The sequence below is a fragment of the Phaseolus vulgaris genome, chromosome 9 (assembly GCF_000499845.2).
Source record: "Phaseolus vulgaris cultivar G19833 chromosome 9, P. vulgaris v2.0, whole genome shotgun sequence".
NCBI classification, from domain to species: domain Eukaryota; kingdom Viridiplantae; phylum Streptophyta; class Magnoliopsida; order Fabales; family Fabaceae; genus Phaseolus; species Phaseolus vulgaris.
Window position 1 is genome coordinate 36,869,106 of NC_023751.2, and position 14,151 is coordinate 36,883,256.

General features: G+C 32.4%; 2 protein-coding genes across 2 annotated transcripts; one reads left to right on the forward strand and one right to left on the reverse strand.

The window, feature by feature from the left end:
• Window positions 1-1,805: 1,805 nt before the first annotated feature.
• Window positions 1,806-10,259, forward strand: LOC137820804 (probable histone-arginine methyltransferase 1.4). The gene is made up of 15 exons (XM_068625060.1): window positions 1,806-2,355; window positions 2,500-2,562; window positions 2,837-2,939; window positions 3,495-3,641; window positions 3,737-3,840; window positions 5,189-5,287; window positions 5,378-5,447; window positions 6,507-6,603; window positions 6,896-6,950; window positions 7,253-7,336; window positions 8,586-8,663; window positions 9,043-9,146; window positions 9,232-9,404; window positions 9,494-9,633; window positions 9,781-10,259. The coding sequence occupies exons 1-15, from the start codon at window positions 2,155-2,157 to the stop codon at window positions 9,880-9,882; spliced, it is 1,620 nt and encodes a 539-aa protein (XP_068481161.1). The 5' UTR covers window positions 1,806-2,154; the 3' UTR covers window positions 9,883-10,259.
• A 1,906-nt stretch (window positions 10,260-12,165) lies between these two features.
• Window positions 12,166-13,849, reverse strand: LOC137822613 (uncharacterized). Its single transcript, XM_068627523.1, has 5 exons — window positions 13,531-13,849; window positions 13,316-13,422; window positions 13,047-13,194; window positions 12,598-12,792; window positions 12,166-12,511 (listed from the first exon to the last, which is right to left on the reverse strand). Exons 1-5 carry the CDS (start codon window positions 13,747-13,749, stop codon window positions 12,281-12,283), a joined length of 900 nt encoding a protein of 299 aa, XP_068483624.1. The 5' UTR covers window positions 13,750-13,849; the 3' UTR covers window positions 12,166-12,280.
• Between the last annotated feature and the right edge of the window lie 302 nt (window positions 13,850-14,151).

Sequence of the window (14,151 nt, forward strand, 5' to 3'; positions counted from 1 at the left end):
AAGTCTTGTTCAGCAACTTCCGACCGCCACCGACACTTCGTCCACAGTTTGTCATACTTCAATTTAATCGTTCAGATCATTGATAAGTGAGAATTTTCTCTCACACTGCAGCAACATTTTTTGAGGATGGATAATTTTTCGATTATCGTTTCTGCTTCGTCCACCGTTGGATCGGGCTGAGATTTTGTCATCAGGTTCATAACTCATGGTGTTTAAATTTAACAAAAGTCACTAGAAGAGTGACTCGTAGGCCACGTATAATAGTTGCGGTTTTTGTGAATATCTGGTTTTTTTGTTCTCTATTTCATGTTGTTTTGCTATTTGGAGCACAATTGTGCTGTTATTTGAGACTCTCCTGTAACCTTAATCATAGTGAAATTTGATTGTCTGATTTTTGTCTTTGGTTTTTACTTCTCATATTGAAAAAAAAAATTCATGTTAAAAATTTTGTGTTTTCCTTTAGTGTTTTTTTTTTTATTGTCATTATTTATAATATAATTGCAGACATTATTATTCACCACTTATTGTTCTAGTTGAATTATTATTCCTCATCATCTCGTTAAATTAGACTCCCAAACTCAATTTTAGTAACATATTTCATATTTTATTGTGAAATTTCCAGTAATTAGATATGATAACCTGAAATAGTTACGTGTGTCATATGGATAATAAATAATTAACTTCTACCCATAATTTAAAAATAAATAAATTGTTATAGCCTGTAAGAAATTGTTTTATCGTGATAACTTTTCTTCTTCAATTACAAATGTTTAGAGTAATTGTTTAAATAACTTGCTGACAAGTATGACAATTTATTATAATTCAACCTTAGCTTTGTCTGAGTAATTACAGTAGAACAAACTCTCCTTTTAGAATCAAAGTTAACTATAGGGATTAATTTAAATTACGGAATTGACATATGAGGATATAGAAAAAGTTTTATTTTTATTTTTATTATATTTGGAATAAATTACGTTATTTTAAAAATCAAAGTAAATACGGATGATGTAAAAAATACTTATCTCACGTAAAAGGTCTATTTTTAAATTCAACGATGACACTTGCTTATTTGGTTAAAAATAAGTTTAACCAAATTATTTGATACTCGTTTGGAAATATTAGTAGATTTCATCTTATAATTATAATACGTTTCCATTTAATTTTAGGGTTTTGGAGTTATGGTTTAAGGCTTAAGTTGGTTAAATAATATTGTTAATAAGATTAGATAATATTATTAACGAGGTATTGTTGAATTTAGATTTTGTGATTGTTTTATTTTTAAAAGGTAATTTGGTAAGTTAAAAGAAAAATGTGTATAAGTTATTGATATTGTATCTGGACAACGTAAAACTATTGAACTCTGAATAATTTTTTTTCCAAAGTTTGAGAATAACAAAATTCTATTAATTGACGTTAATGTTTCGATCTCAAATTTATTACTATACTAATTCTGTCACGATTTTATTTTTATATAACGCTTCAATAAATTTTAGAAAAAAATATGTATATAAATTTACTTTAATCATAAAAACTATGAGAGACTATTTAATATAATGAGATACATCATATTACGAGAAAAAATATATATTAGTAAAAATGTCTAATTAAAAAATTGAGAAATTTATTCTATAAATTATATATTTTAATTTATAATATAAGAATACATATTTTTTTATTGTAACCGTGTCATGTGGTACCTGTAAGAGAAATAAAGTGAGTGTGAACCGTAGTTTTCGAAATTGTTTTGTGTTGGACAAATGCATACATACATAAGATGATACATACATACATAAGATGATACATACATACATACATAGATCCCATTGAAGTAAAGTAGATTATGACAGAAGAGTAGGCACTCACCCTCTCCAACACAACGCAATAACGCCACTACACACTGACACTCACACTCACACACTATAAAACCCCAAACCCCAAAGTGGAAACTCTTTGTTTCTTCAACCACCTTCTCTCTCTGCGTGTGGCGGCTCTCAATTCTCCGAACCCCAAACCCTAGTTCACTTCCATTTCTCAAATCAAAATCACGTATACGTAGTTTCATTTCATATTTCTACACCTTGTTTATTTAATTCTATATGTACCATAATTGTATCATCATATATATAAAATCATAGAGATAGGTTGAGGTTGAGGATGGAGGAAGAAACGAAAATGGAGGTTTTGGTGCCGCAGAAGACGAAGCAGCGGGAGTTTGCGTTAGCGTCCGTGTCTGAGGTTTCTTCTTCTTCTTCATCATCTGCTTTGCCGGGAGTTGCTGTGTTCGCTGGTGACCGTCTTCAAATTCGGAACGAATCTAACCGTATTGTTCTCGGTGCTCATCTTACAGAAATCCAGGTTTGTTTCTGTTTTTTTTTTTTTTGGAATCTCGCTAGATTCTTTGTTTTTTTCGTGTGTTCACTTGGTGATGAAGAGTAGTGATGTCTCTGTTTTGGTTGCAGTGTATTGAAATGTTGTTGTGCGTTTTTGTGGTTTATACAGCTATTCAGGTGCGGTCCTATTGAATCGGTTTGCATGGTGGAAGGGTCTGATGCTGACAATCAGGTACACATGTGGAATCACCTGTTGCTATCTCAGCCGGTGTTGTTTTACTTTGCTCGCACATTATGAGTTTTGTTAATATTTTTTTGGTGTTTAGAAGATTTGAATTGTTATTATGGTACTGCTGTATTCTGTGTTGTTTTCTGTCTTTTTTGTTAATTTGCCTTGAATAGTGATGCTTGTGCTTGTGTTGGCTGAGATTGGCACGATTGCTTAATTCGTTGATGTACTGCCATATAGTTATGTTTGCCTTTTAACTGTGCTATTTTTGAATCAGACATCGTATTCCAGTGGAGTCGCTATACAGTTTAGAAATGAGGAAGAGAGTGAGGCCTTCCATTGTGTATTCCAACAATGGAAGAAGGAATTCAATGTTCAAGGTGCTGTTTTGGAAATTTGAGTAAACCTTGTGTAGAATGCCATTTGACAAACTCTGTTGTTGATTTTGATTACCTCTGGTCATCTCTGGTTAGCAAAATAACATTCATAAACAACTGCATTGTTTCTGCTGTTGACAATTGTATTAATTTAGATAAAAGAATTTCGTCATTCAATGTATTTTAGATTTTCTGAATGGTTAGATGGTTAAATGGATGTTTAAAGAACTTGTAATAGTAGTTTGCAGTGTTGAAATGTTACTTGACTGTTAATGTGTAGAAGGGAAACTTTGGATGTTGGATAACTAATGAAAGAGATAGTTTCTTATTGTAATACTTCTGATGTTTGAATTGGATTTCACTATAACTGGGAAGGATTTTTTTTTTCTTTCTATAACCTTTATGTTTTTTCTTTACAGTTAGCATCTTCTTTGTTTTTTGCAGTATTAATTAATTTCTGTAGGTTAAAACATTTTTCATTTTCAACACGGTTCATTATTCTTTTCACTGCATTCATGACTATATTGGTTAATTATATATTTGATTTTTTTAATGCAGGAGGAAATTTACCAAATGGAACTAATCTAATAACTTCTAAAAGCAAGTTTGATGAGAAGATAGAGTCATCTTCTGCAAAAATGTATTTTCATTATTATGGACAACTTCTGCATCAACAAAATATGTTGCAGGACTATGTGAGGACAGGTTACACCTAATTATATTGTAGTGGTTTTTATTTAGTTATTTTATTTTTTGACTTTTACCTATTTATTTACTGTATTGTTCTTGTTTTTCTTTAGGAACCTATTATGCTGCGGTTATTGAGAATCGCTCAGATTTCACAGGCCGTGTAGTAGTTGATGTTGGTGCTGGTAGTGGAATTTTGTCATTATTTGCTGCCCAGGTAGTTTAACACTCTAATCTGCTAAGTCTATATGCCAAACGTGATTGCTTGAAAATTCTGTGACTTCCTGCCTATGCTTTCTTCCAACACTTAGTATATGAAGTCTTTATCACTACTCAAAATTGACCAGGACTGGTGCAGCAGAGGACTAAAATTAAACATATCACAGGACGTGACTAGCTGAACCAACAAAGAAACGTTTACAAACGAAATAAAATTTCTCAAACATTTTATACTTCAAAGGGGAAAGAAAACACTTGAACTCCCCTAAACTTTACCTCTTTTGCAAATAGTCTCTCAAAACTTTAATTTTGTCCTTACTGATATTTGAACTTTAATTTTTTTGGTATATAAACACTGTAAGTTCAATTTCATCTCAATTAATCCTCAAAATTTACTCTCAGTGTCGGAACAGTAACTTTAGCACTTTGATGTGGCACTCTGATTTACAGCAGCAATTCTCATGCTTTGATTCTTTATACTTGTCATGTGGCACTCTATCTTATATGTAATATGCATGTACTATGTTTAGTGGAGTAAACATTTTGCTATTTGCTTTTGGGGGCTAGGGAGGCTGATGAACTTCTAGAATATTGACGTGGGACAAGACAAGAAAAATTAACCATTTTGTATTTCATTATTCTGTTTTTTAATTAAATTCTTTGAGCAGTAACAAAATAACATTTGGTATCTCAAAGAAATAAAAAAAGTTGCATCAAAATAGAAAAGGAATAAAATATAACAATTAGTTATAATATATATCATTTGAATCCTAATAGGTTTAATTTTTAGACAAAAATTGCTTTCACCTTAGTTTGTAAGTAATATGAATTACAAAGGCTGGCTTCCTCGAGCAAATAATATTAGACATTATAACGTAGTAATTAAATAGTAATCATAAATATTTAATGTCATTATAATCTAATCATCAGTACCCCCTGCAGCAATGAAAAATCAATCAATTGCTCCCTGAAGTACTCTGGAATTGGAAATGAGTTTGTAATTAACAAATCTGAATGCCAATAGATATTCACCATGACTTTAGAAGCTTCTTTAAAATTGAAATCCCTAGATTTCTGCTCAAAGATAAAAAAGAATTACACCTTCCCTAAAAGTGAAAACGGGTCAATAACTAATTTTCTTAAGTTTTAAGGTTTGGGGTATGCTTCGTGGGTCCAAATAATACTTTTTCAAGAAGTGGGTAATTTCTCTCGCTTCATAGGGAACCATTCTTAACCCCAGAAATTTATCTATAAATGTGTTGGTGGATATCGATAAGAATGGAACTATTTTATTTTCTTTTGTATGAAATGGTATGTTTCATTATCATTCTGTCTTTTGTTTCTAGGCTGGTGCAAAACATGTTTATGCTGTGGAAGCATCTGAAATGGCTGAGTATGCACGGAAACTTATAGCTGGGAACCCAATACTTGGTCAACGAATTACAGTAAGATTTTTCCTTGGTTTCCTTTTGTAGTCATTGTTCATTACTTATCTGATCGTTTAGGGCTATGTCAAGTGATATTTTCAAATATAGGTTATTAAGGGCAAAGTTGAGGATGTTGAACTGCCTGAGAGAGCAGATATTCTGATCTCTGAGCCCATGGGTAAGCTTCTGTTCTACTTGCTTTTGTCAATTAGAGAATGATCTTGATAATCCATTCGAAGTAGTCAAATAGTGAGGGTGCTGGCATAGAGTGGCCTCTTGCTGCTCGTAAGGCATTTGTCACATAGCAAGGGCTGATTTGCCGGCTTTGCAAAGACTCCTCCATTTGTACCCTTGGTTGACAAGGCTCTATAACCCGCATGGTCCATGTCAAACATCTTTTTTTCTCTCGTCTGCTTTCATAGATAGGGGCAGCTCTAACCAATATTGTTCAGTTTTTTTTTTTTTCAATCTTGTCTCTTCTGAGTTTTGGGGCCTCAGTCCGTGTCAAACATCTTTTTTCTTTTTCTTTTTTTATGTAAAGCATAACATGTATAATATAATTGACCAAATATTGGTAATAATAAATATAATAGTGTTAAATATGTATAGGAATATTTAAAGCATAATATATAATACAATTAACTAAAGAGTAGTAATAATAAAAAATAGAATAGTAGTATAAAATATAAAAAGTATTTAAAGCATAATACATAATATAATTTACTAAATAAAGTATAATATGTGATATAATAAATTTAATAATAGTGATGAAGACTAAATAAAACAATATATAATATAGAAATTAAGTGATAGCAGTAATAACCAAATTTCTAAATGATATAATAGTTAGTAATATATGTAATAAGTAAAAAATATAAAATATTATTAAAAACACATATCAAGTTATATGGTATAGACTATATATTTAAAAATCTATATACATATACGTCAAAATATTTCAAAATAGGTATACAAAGAAAAAAAAACCCGGAATAGTGGTCATCATCTAGCCATCACGCAATTGCAGTTATTTTGGAGGTGGCCGCTCTTTTCATCCGCAATTGATTACTATGTAGTCTATGCATAAGCTATATTTTTGTCAATAGATTTTTCTGCTGCTGCCTTGTGGTGTTGAGATAGGAATTTGGAAATGCCAAGTGTTATATGGCGATTAGCAGTTTCTTAACAATTTTGTTCATAATTTATTACTCAGGGAGGTTTCTCTGTTGTTGTGCAGGCACCTTGTTAGTCAATGAAAGAATGCTGGAGTCTTATGTCATTGCAAGAGATAGGTTTCTCACCCCTAATGGGAAAATGTTTCCTAGTGTAGGAAGGTACTATGAAGCAAACTTTCTCTACTTTTTCCCCTTTTGTGTGTGACACTATTAAGCATGTGACAATATAATTTTACTTAGGCAAGTTATTGGGATAATTATTTTTCCATTAAGGACAGTTATTCTTAGCCCAATATGTTTTCCTTTTTATGATGCAGATTCTTCTTCATTTGCTGTATTTTTGTGTCTTTTGGTGTTAAAAGTATTACATTTTGTTCTAAATGGTTGGGCTTTTATGTTTGCATCCCCCCACAAAAAAACTGCTCCTAACCTTGAATTATTACCGCTGCAGGATTCACATGGCTCCCTTCAGTGATGAATATTTGTTTGTTGAAATTGCTAATAAGGTGTGCAATGGTTTCTTGTTTTATAGAGACACATTAAGCTTTTACACCTTGCACTTCTTTCAGTTATTTGATCTAACCGGATTACAATACTTGAAAGACCCTCCTTTCTAAAAGAACAATTATTTTGGCTCTGTAGAATCCAATTTATTAGCTGTTGGTTTTTAAATTTTGTTTCAGACTTGTACCATTATCTACCATTATCCTTGATTTCAGACTTTTGTTTGAAATCAAGCATTTTTTAGATATATTATTCCTTTTTTCTTAAATTCATTGATCAATATTGTTCTATTTTATCTGTTCAGGCATTGTTTTGGCAGCAACAAAACTATTATGGTGTTGATTTGACGCCTTTACACGGGACTGCCTTTCAAGGATACTTTTCTCAGGTATCCCTCCAGCTTGGTTTCAAAAAATGAAATGAAGATTTCCAACTGATCCAATAAGAGTAGGATGTATTAGGAACATGTATAAAATGTTTGAAGTCCATGTTCCCTCTAGTTATGATGTAGAACTCTCTTGCTTTGTTCTCTGCCTATTCCTTCAGCTTTGCAAATTATTTAGACGAAAAACAGCCACCTCTGTAAATCCTATGGATAATGTGGCTAATGTGTTAGTGAGAGTGAAGATGAAGTTGGTTTTATTGTTAGAGTTTCCAGACTTACTATTGTCATTATTTAATTATATGGTTGTCTTTCATTATTTTTGCATTACAATTATATTTTTTGCATTGTTTAATTATCAACATGTATATATTGTATTTTTTTTGTCCATAATGCTTCAACAGTAACTAGTTATCACTTATAGATATATTTTCATAAATGATTTTTGGAGTTTGCAATATTTTCTGTCAATGCCAAATTGATAACACTAGTTGCTACCGTTTCTGCCTCTACTATCTCAGGTCTAGTCCTCTTTTCCTCTCATATTTGTTCTAACATACACCTTACTAATAAGGGGTTCTTGTCTATCACTGTTTATTATAAGTACTTTGTTGGTCTCGGTAAAGATGATCCAAAATTGGCTTGTGGAAAATACAAATTAATTAATGATAGTTGATTTACCTATTGTAGAGAAATGGTAGAATCTAGCCTTAGTGATTTAGATGTCCATGGTGAAGACCGGTAGGAGCCCAATTTAGGAGAAAATATTTGATGGAGTGTAGCCCTATTGTCAGAGGTAGAGGGAGACTGAGAAAAACTATAGTTGAAACCATTAAGAAGGATTAATCTTATCTGTTAGGAAAATGCTTAGTTTCTTCTTATCACCATGATTTGCCTTTTTTCTGATTTGTTTGGTTTTTTCAAATCCCATGGGCATAACTAAAATGGGTAAAATGAAAATGTGTCGTGACCTTTACTAGTCTATTAGCTTTCTTTTCTTCTATGATCTGTGTTGTTTTCTGAATTCTTTCAGAATCCCATGTACAAAGCATAAATGGGTAGAATAGAATTAAAATGTTTCTTGACATTTCCTATTATTAGCCTTTTGCCTCTAGGGATTTCTACTGAGTGTGCCATTATGATTGCCTTTTGTCAGAAGAGTAAAATTGGACTGCTATGGTCATTAAAATTTATGTTGTGGTGAATAAATTTATCATATATTCTCCCACTTTACTTTTTTCTCTGCTCCATGCAGCCTGTGGTGGATGCTTTTGATCCAAGGTTGTTAATAGCTGCTCCTATATTCCATGTCATAGACTTTACCAAAATAAAGGTGAGAGCACCTACGCAGTTTTATTTGGTTAGATGGTTACTTTCCCGAGGTCCTATTTGCTGATAAATTCCACTTTTCGTGGAACAAACTGATATCGTTTCCATCTTAGTATTCCAGCTATAATACATATCCTATACCAGCATATTTCTGACTTGAAACCTGTTAATAGAAGTTTGTGATCTGGTAGTTTGTATCCTTCAGTTAATCCTTTGGAATAAATAAGAATTCTTTGAAACGTATCTGTTGCGGTTATTGTAGCATTGTCTCTTACAATGGGTATAATGCTGGTTAGGATCGCTGTTGTATTCTTTCTGGGGTTATATCGTTAATGTTTAGAATGAAATTTCCGAATGTGCTCAAATCATGTTTCATTCTGTAGGAAGAAGAACTATATGAAATTGACATTCCTCTCAAATTCACAGCCACTGTGGGTGCCAGGCTACATGGGTTGGCATGTTGGTTTGATGTACTGTTCAATGGAAGGTAATCATGCTCTTCCACTTGTTCAATATTGTCTGTTTTTCTATTCATCATTGTCGTTTGTCACTCAATTACTCAAAATCCGCAGTACTGCTCGAAGGTGGCTTACCACTGCCCCTGGTTCACCTACAACCCACTGGTATCAGTTACGCTGTGTTCTCTCACAGCCAATATATGTTGTGGCAGGGCAAGAAATCACTGGCAGGATGCACTTGATTGCCCACACTGCTCAGAGTTATACAATCTATTTAACATTGTCAGGTTAGTAATTGTGTTTTTTCTTTTCTAATTTATCACTATATTATATCTTGCACCATGCTGTGGATGAACAAATTTCAATTTTCATATAGCTAAAACATGGGGCCCTGGTGCTGAACAAGGAGGAATTCTTCAAACATCATCCTGTAAACTTGATCTGAAAGAACCCTACTATAGAATGTCTCAACCGCAAGCTTATCCATTAAACCAGGATCAGCAACCTAAACCACTTGTACAGCACTGAATTTATAATCCAATATCTATTTTTTAATTTCTTTCTGCATGCTTATTGTGAGTATAACTCTATGGAAGAAATGCAATGCAATCTCTTCCTGTTTACTGCACCAGTGTTTTCTGTAACGGCCGGTTTCTTTGCCAGGATATGAACATCCAATCTCAAGATTTGGATGATGTGGAGATGATGCAGCAGCCTTCGCCCAAGTCATGTGCTCAAATTGACTCCCTTATGCAGAATGCATAAGTTGATGATGAATACTAACATGAGCTTTATGTTTTTAACATGAATCAACTTGTTAGGGGAATATGTCCGTCTTTATTTGGATATGCCCCTTCCTTGTAAATTCATCGATGTATTTCTCTATCTATTGTGAGTGATGCTCTGCAAAATCCTGTATTCAATTGCATCTTAATTTATCCAGCACTACATTGCATTCTGAAGCCTGGTAAAATTGTGAGCCTAATTATTTTTAAGGTATTGCATCTGCCTTTGTAAGGACAGTTTCAGGCTCATACCCACGTAGAAAGGGGGGAAAACGTTATTGTTTGCTAACTATTTAAGTTGAAGACTTGTTGCTCTTGATTGTGCTAATTGGAAGTGAAATTTTTTATTTTATGTTATTCCTTTTTTTCCTCTGTAAATATCTACGTAGAAGTTTATCAAACATACCTTAGGTAGAGTAGGAACAACCTTAAAATAGACAACTCACTGATAAGGATGCATGACATGGTTTTGACTGCTTCCTGCACTTTCATATGCTCTTCTCTCATCTCCTTAATTTTTTGTATTTCAAAAATGTCTTCCTGAAATATTTTGGATTACGTAATCCAGAAGATCGTAATTAATTTTTAGATTATGAAATATGTAAGTTAATTTTTAGATTATGAAATATGTAAGTTTTTTTTAGATGCGTGATTCGTGATTAATTTTTTTATTACATGATCTGAAAGCTTGATTAGTTTTTTTATTACATAATCTGAAAGTTTTTTTTAATATAATATTAGCTTCCGTAATTAATTTGAAAGTCTTTGATGGGTGATTAGTTTTTGGATTATATAATTTAAATTTAAATTTAGTTTTTGGATTTTATAATTTAAATTTTTTTTCTAAATTTGAGAGTAGTTTGTGGATATATGTGATTCAAATTTTAAAATATTATTTTTAAAAAATATATTTTAGATTACATAATGGGGGATGAGTTTTTGGATTATATAATTTAAATTTTTTTCCTAAATTTGAGAGTAGCGTGTGGATATATAAAATTCAACTTTTAAAATATTATTTTTTAAAAGTATATTTTAGATTACATAATTTATAAGTTATTTTTTAAATTTGATTCGGACTATATAATTTAAAATATATATAATTTTTTAAAATTGCTTTGAATTTTATATAGATGGGTGACATATAAGAAAGATAAAAAAGTATTTTCATATTTTACATGGATAAAGATCAATAAACATAAAAATATTGTATTGAGTGATCCAACAACATATGGTTCTTGAAAGTGCAAAACATTTGTCAATTTTGATTTTTTTTTCTCATCATGCATAATGTTAACCGTGTCATATACATAGCATTAAATGTTCCTTGGTATCTGTAAGCATCTATGTATCTTTACATTTGAGGATTAAATCGACACTTTGATAAGCCTCATTGACACCTATTTCATCATTTTCATGCATTTCTAGCATCTTCTTTATCCTTGAAATCAAATTAATAAAAGCAGGTAGATCCTTAAATAATTTGGTTCATTCAACGTATGCACTCATTTAAATTAAGCAAGACATAAAAACCAGAAAACGAAATGATCAATAAAGGAACCTGATTAGTAAAGTAGGACAATAAACCAAAAGAGAAATGATTAAACAAATCACTAAACTACAAGATACAGTAATAATAAAATGCTGAATAGATGAAATTTTAATTCTAATTGTCATTTTTGTACTATTTTTAGCTGTTATAATTTTTTATTTTTTTTTAAAGTTTGTTATAAAATGTCATTCTTTAAATTGTCATTGCGTATTACTTGTAAAAGCCATTACAAAAAAATGTTTAAATTTACGAGAATCAAAATCAACAAAGAAATAAATATAAACAGAACTAAAAGCCACAGGTTTGGCCTAGTTAATCCAGAGGCTACAAGTAAACAAGGTTCAACAATGTATCATGGAAATTAAAGTAACAAAAGCCCTAAACCAGCCTTACAGGAATTGAACATTCTCAAAACAAAAAAAAGACTTCCATTTGAGAAAAATATGATATTAACTTCTTAATAAACTAAAAGCAGTCACATTTATAAAAAATTCTTGTATTTATGAAGAAATCAATTTTAGTTTCTTTAGATTTTGCTTCTTGCAAAAATATTTTTCCTTGGTTAACTGGAATAGCAGTATAATTAGAGTTAATATATACATTAATTTGTAAACTGTGCATTTGCTTTCTGAAAGGGGAAACCGATTGATAGTGTGGCAACCACTATATATATATATATAGAGATTATACAGTATTATAGATGGAGCAAACTGAATGAATGAGATGTTATTTCAATATGACTGAATGAATATAAAATTTGACACTCATGAAGAACCATGAGCTGAAAACAGCTAAACTTCTTAACTATAACAGAAAACACTCCTTTTCAGGGCTTAACTATTTTCAAAATTGAAAGAGCATGAATTGGTTGCAACTTGGATTGGCAGAAGCTCTGCCACAACTCCATCTTCTGTTCCTTGTCCTTAGTCAGTGCCTCACACACGGCAGTTGCAATACTTCGGGCTGCATCTCTTGCCTCTGGAAGTCTATCATTCACTAAATCAGCTGCCACTTCAATCAGTTCAGCCATCCCAAACTGCTCCATTTCTTCAACAACCTGCTCACATTCACATCCTACCTTAAAACACTGCATAACAATGTAAAAGAAATAGTGAAAGACATGTGTTTGCAGTGTTCACTCACCATCTTTGAGACACAGTTGGAGAGAGAAACAGCAGCCTTGGCCCTGATCCTAGGGTTTTTGTGACTCACATATACCCTTAGTTTCTGAAGCAGAGGAAGAGGGGTCATGGAACTCACCATTGAGCCAAGTGCCCTATCAGCCTCTTCACACACAAACTTTTTATCTTGGGAAGCTTTTAGCAGCAGCTGCAGCAGCTGTTGGACCAAACAACACATTCCAACCCATTAGTTAAGAGAGTTTAAAACATGTTTAAGGTCCCTCAACCTCAAGTTTTGATCAAAATTTATCTCAGTCATTGTGTGAGAGATTTAAGAACAAAATCCACAACATTTTACAAATTTAGGAACTAAAACCACCAATTTTGATGAAAAAAAAATACTTTTCGAATGAACCCTAAAGAATTTATCCTAGAAAAAAGATCACATAAGAAAAATCTGAGTCCAAGTACCAAGCCATCAAATGCATCAGAGGTCTCGGGGTCAAGCAACTTGTCACCAGAGGCGTTAAAAATATCAGCAGCAGCCATAATTGCGGTTTTGCAAAGGGCACTACGAGGGTTCCTCATTGTCTTCGCCACCACCAACACAATATTTCCCCTGCCCACAACATCATCTCATAAATTCCTCGAAACCCAATTGCCCCCACAATCAAAGCTCAAAACTTTAACAAAAAAAATATAAATTTAAACAAAGAAAAATAACATCAAATATCACTTACAAGATGGGCAATAGAAGGGATGAATGGAACAACGCGAATCGCCTAGCATTGTTCAGCGACTCACAAACCTTGATCCAATTTTTCGAATCCAAATCTTCAATCAAACTCTGCATTTCCAAACATTTTCCCTTTTCAGATAGAATGCCCCGAAGAGACTGAATTTCAAAGCTCTAATCGCGCAAACGAGAGAAACAAGAACACACACACACACAAACCTGAATCCTAACTTCTGGATCCGACAAGGGTTTAAGGTTGTCAGAAGAGACATAGTCAACAGTGGCATCCCCTGATGAAGGCAAGGGAACTTGGTTTTCGTCATTGATAACAGCATCACGATCTTGTTGTTTTTGGGTTGCAACAGCGATCTTGGGTTGTTTTTTGGGTCTCTCTGGGGTTGTTGTTGGGAGAGCGTTGCCGATGGGTCTGAGAGCCATTGTGAGCGGTGCAGAGCAAAGAGATGATCGAAAACTGAGAGTGAGAGAGTGAAAGATTTGATGGGTTCCAAGAAAATTTGATTCGTTGTATAAAAATCGCAGCTTTTGTGCTTAGGTTTAAAAATGGAAAGAGACGTTGGAGTGTTGCGTGCGTAACGGTAACATTTCGAAGTGGCAAGGTTTGTTTCAAAGTGAAACAGCGTAATTCGGTGTATGATATTATTAGAAGTTGAGATTTAAATTTGTGTGTAATTTACAGTAAAAACATGTATTTTTTTAATAAATAAAAGAAGAAAAATAAATATAAATTTAGAATAATTGAAAACAAGTTTCAATTTTTTTTTATTTTATAAAATAAATTTAGTCGAACAATCTAATGCAATAATTTAGTCTAAATTTATT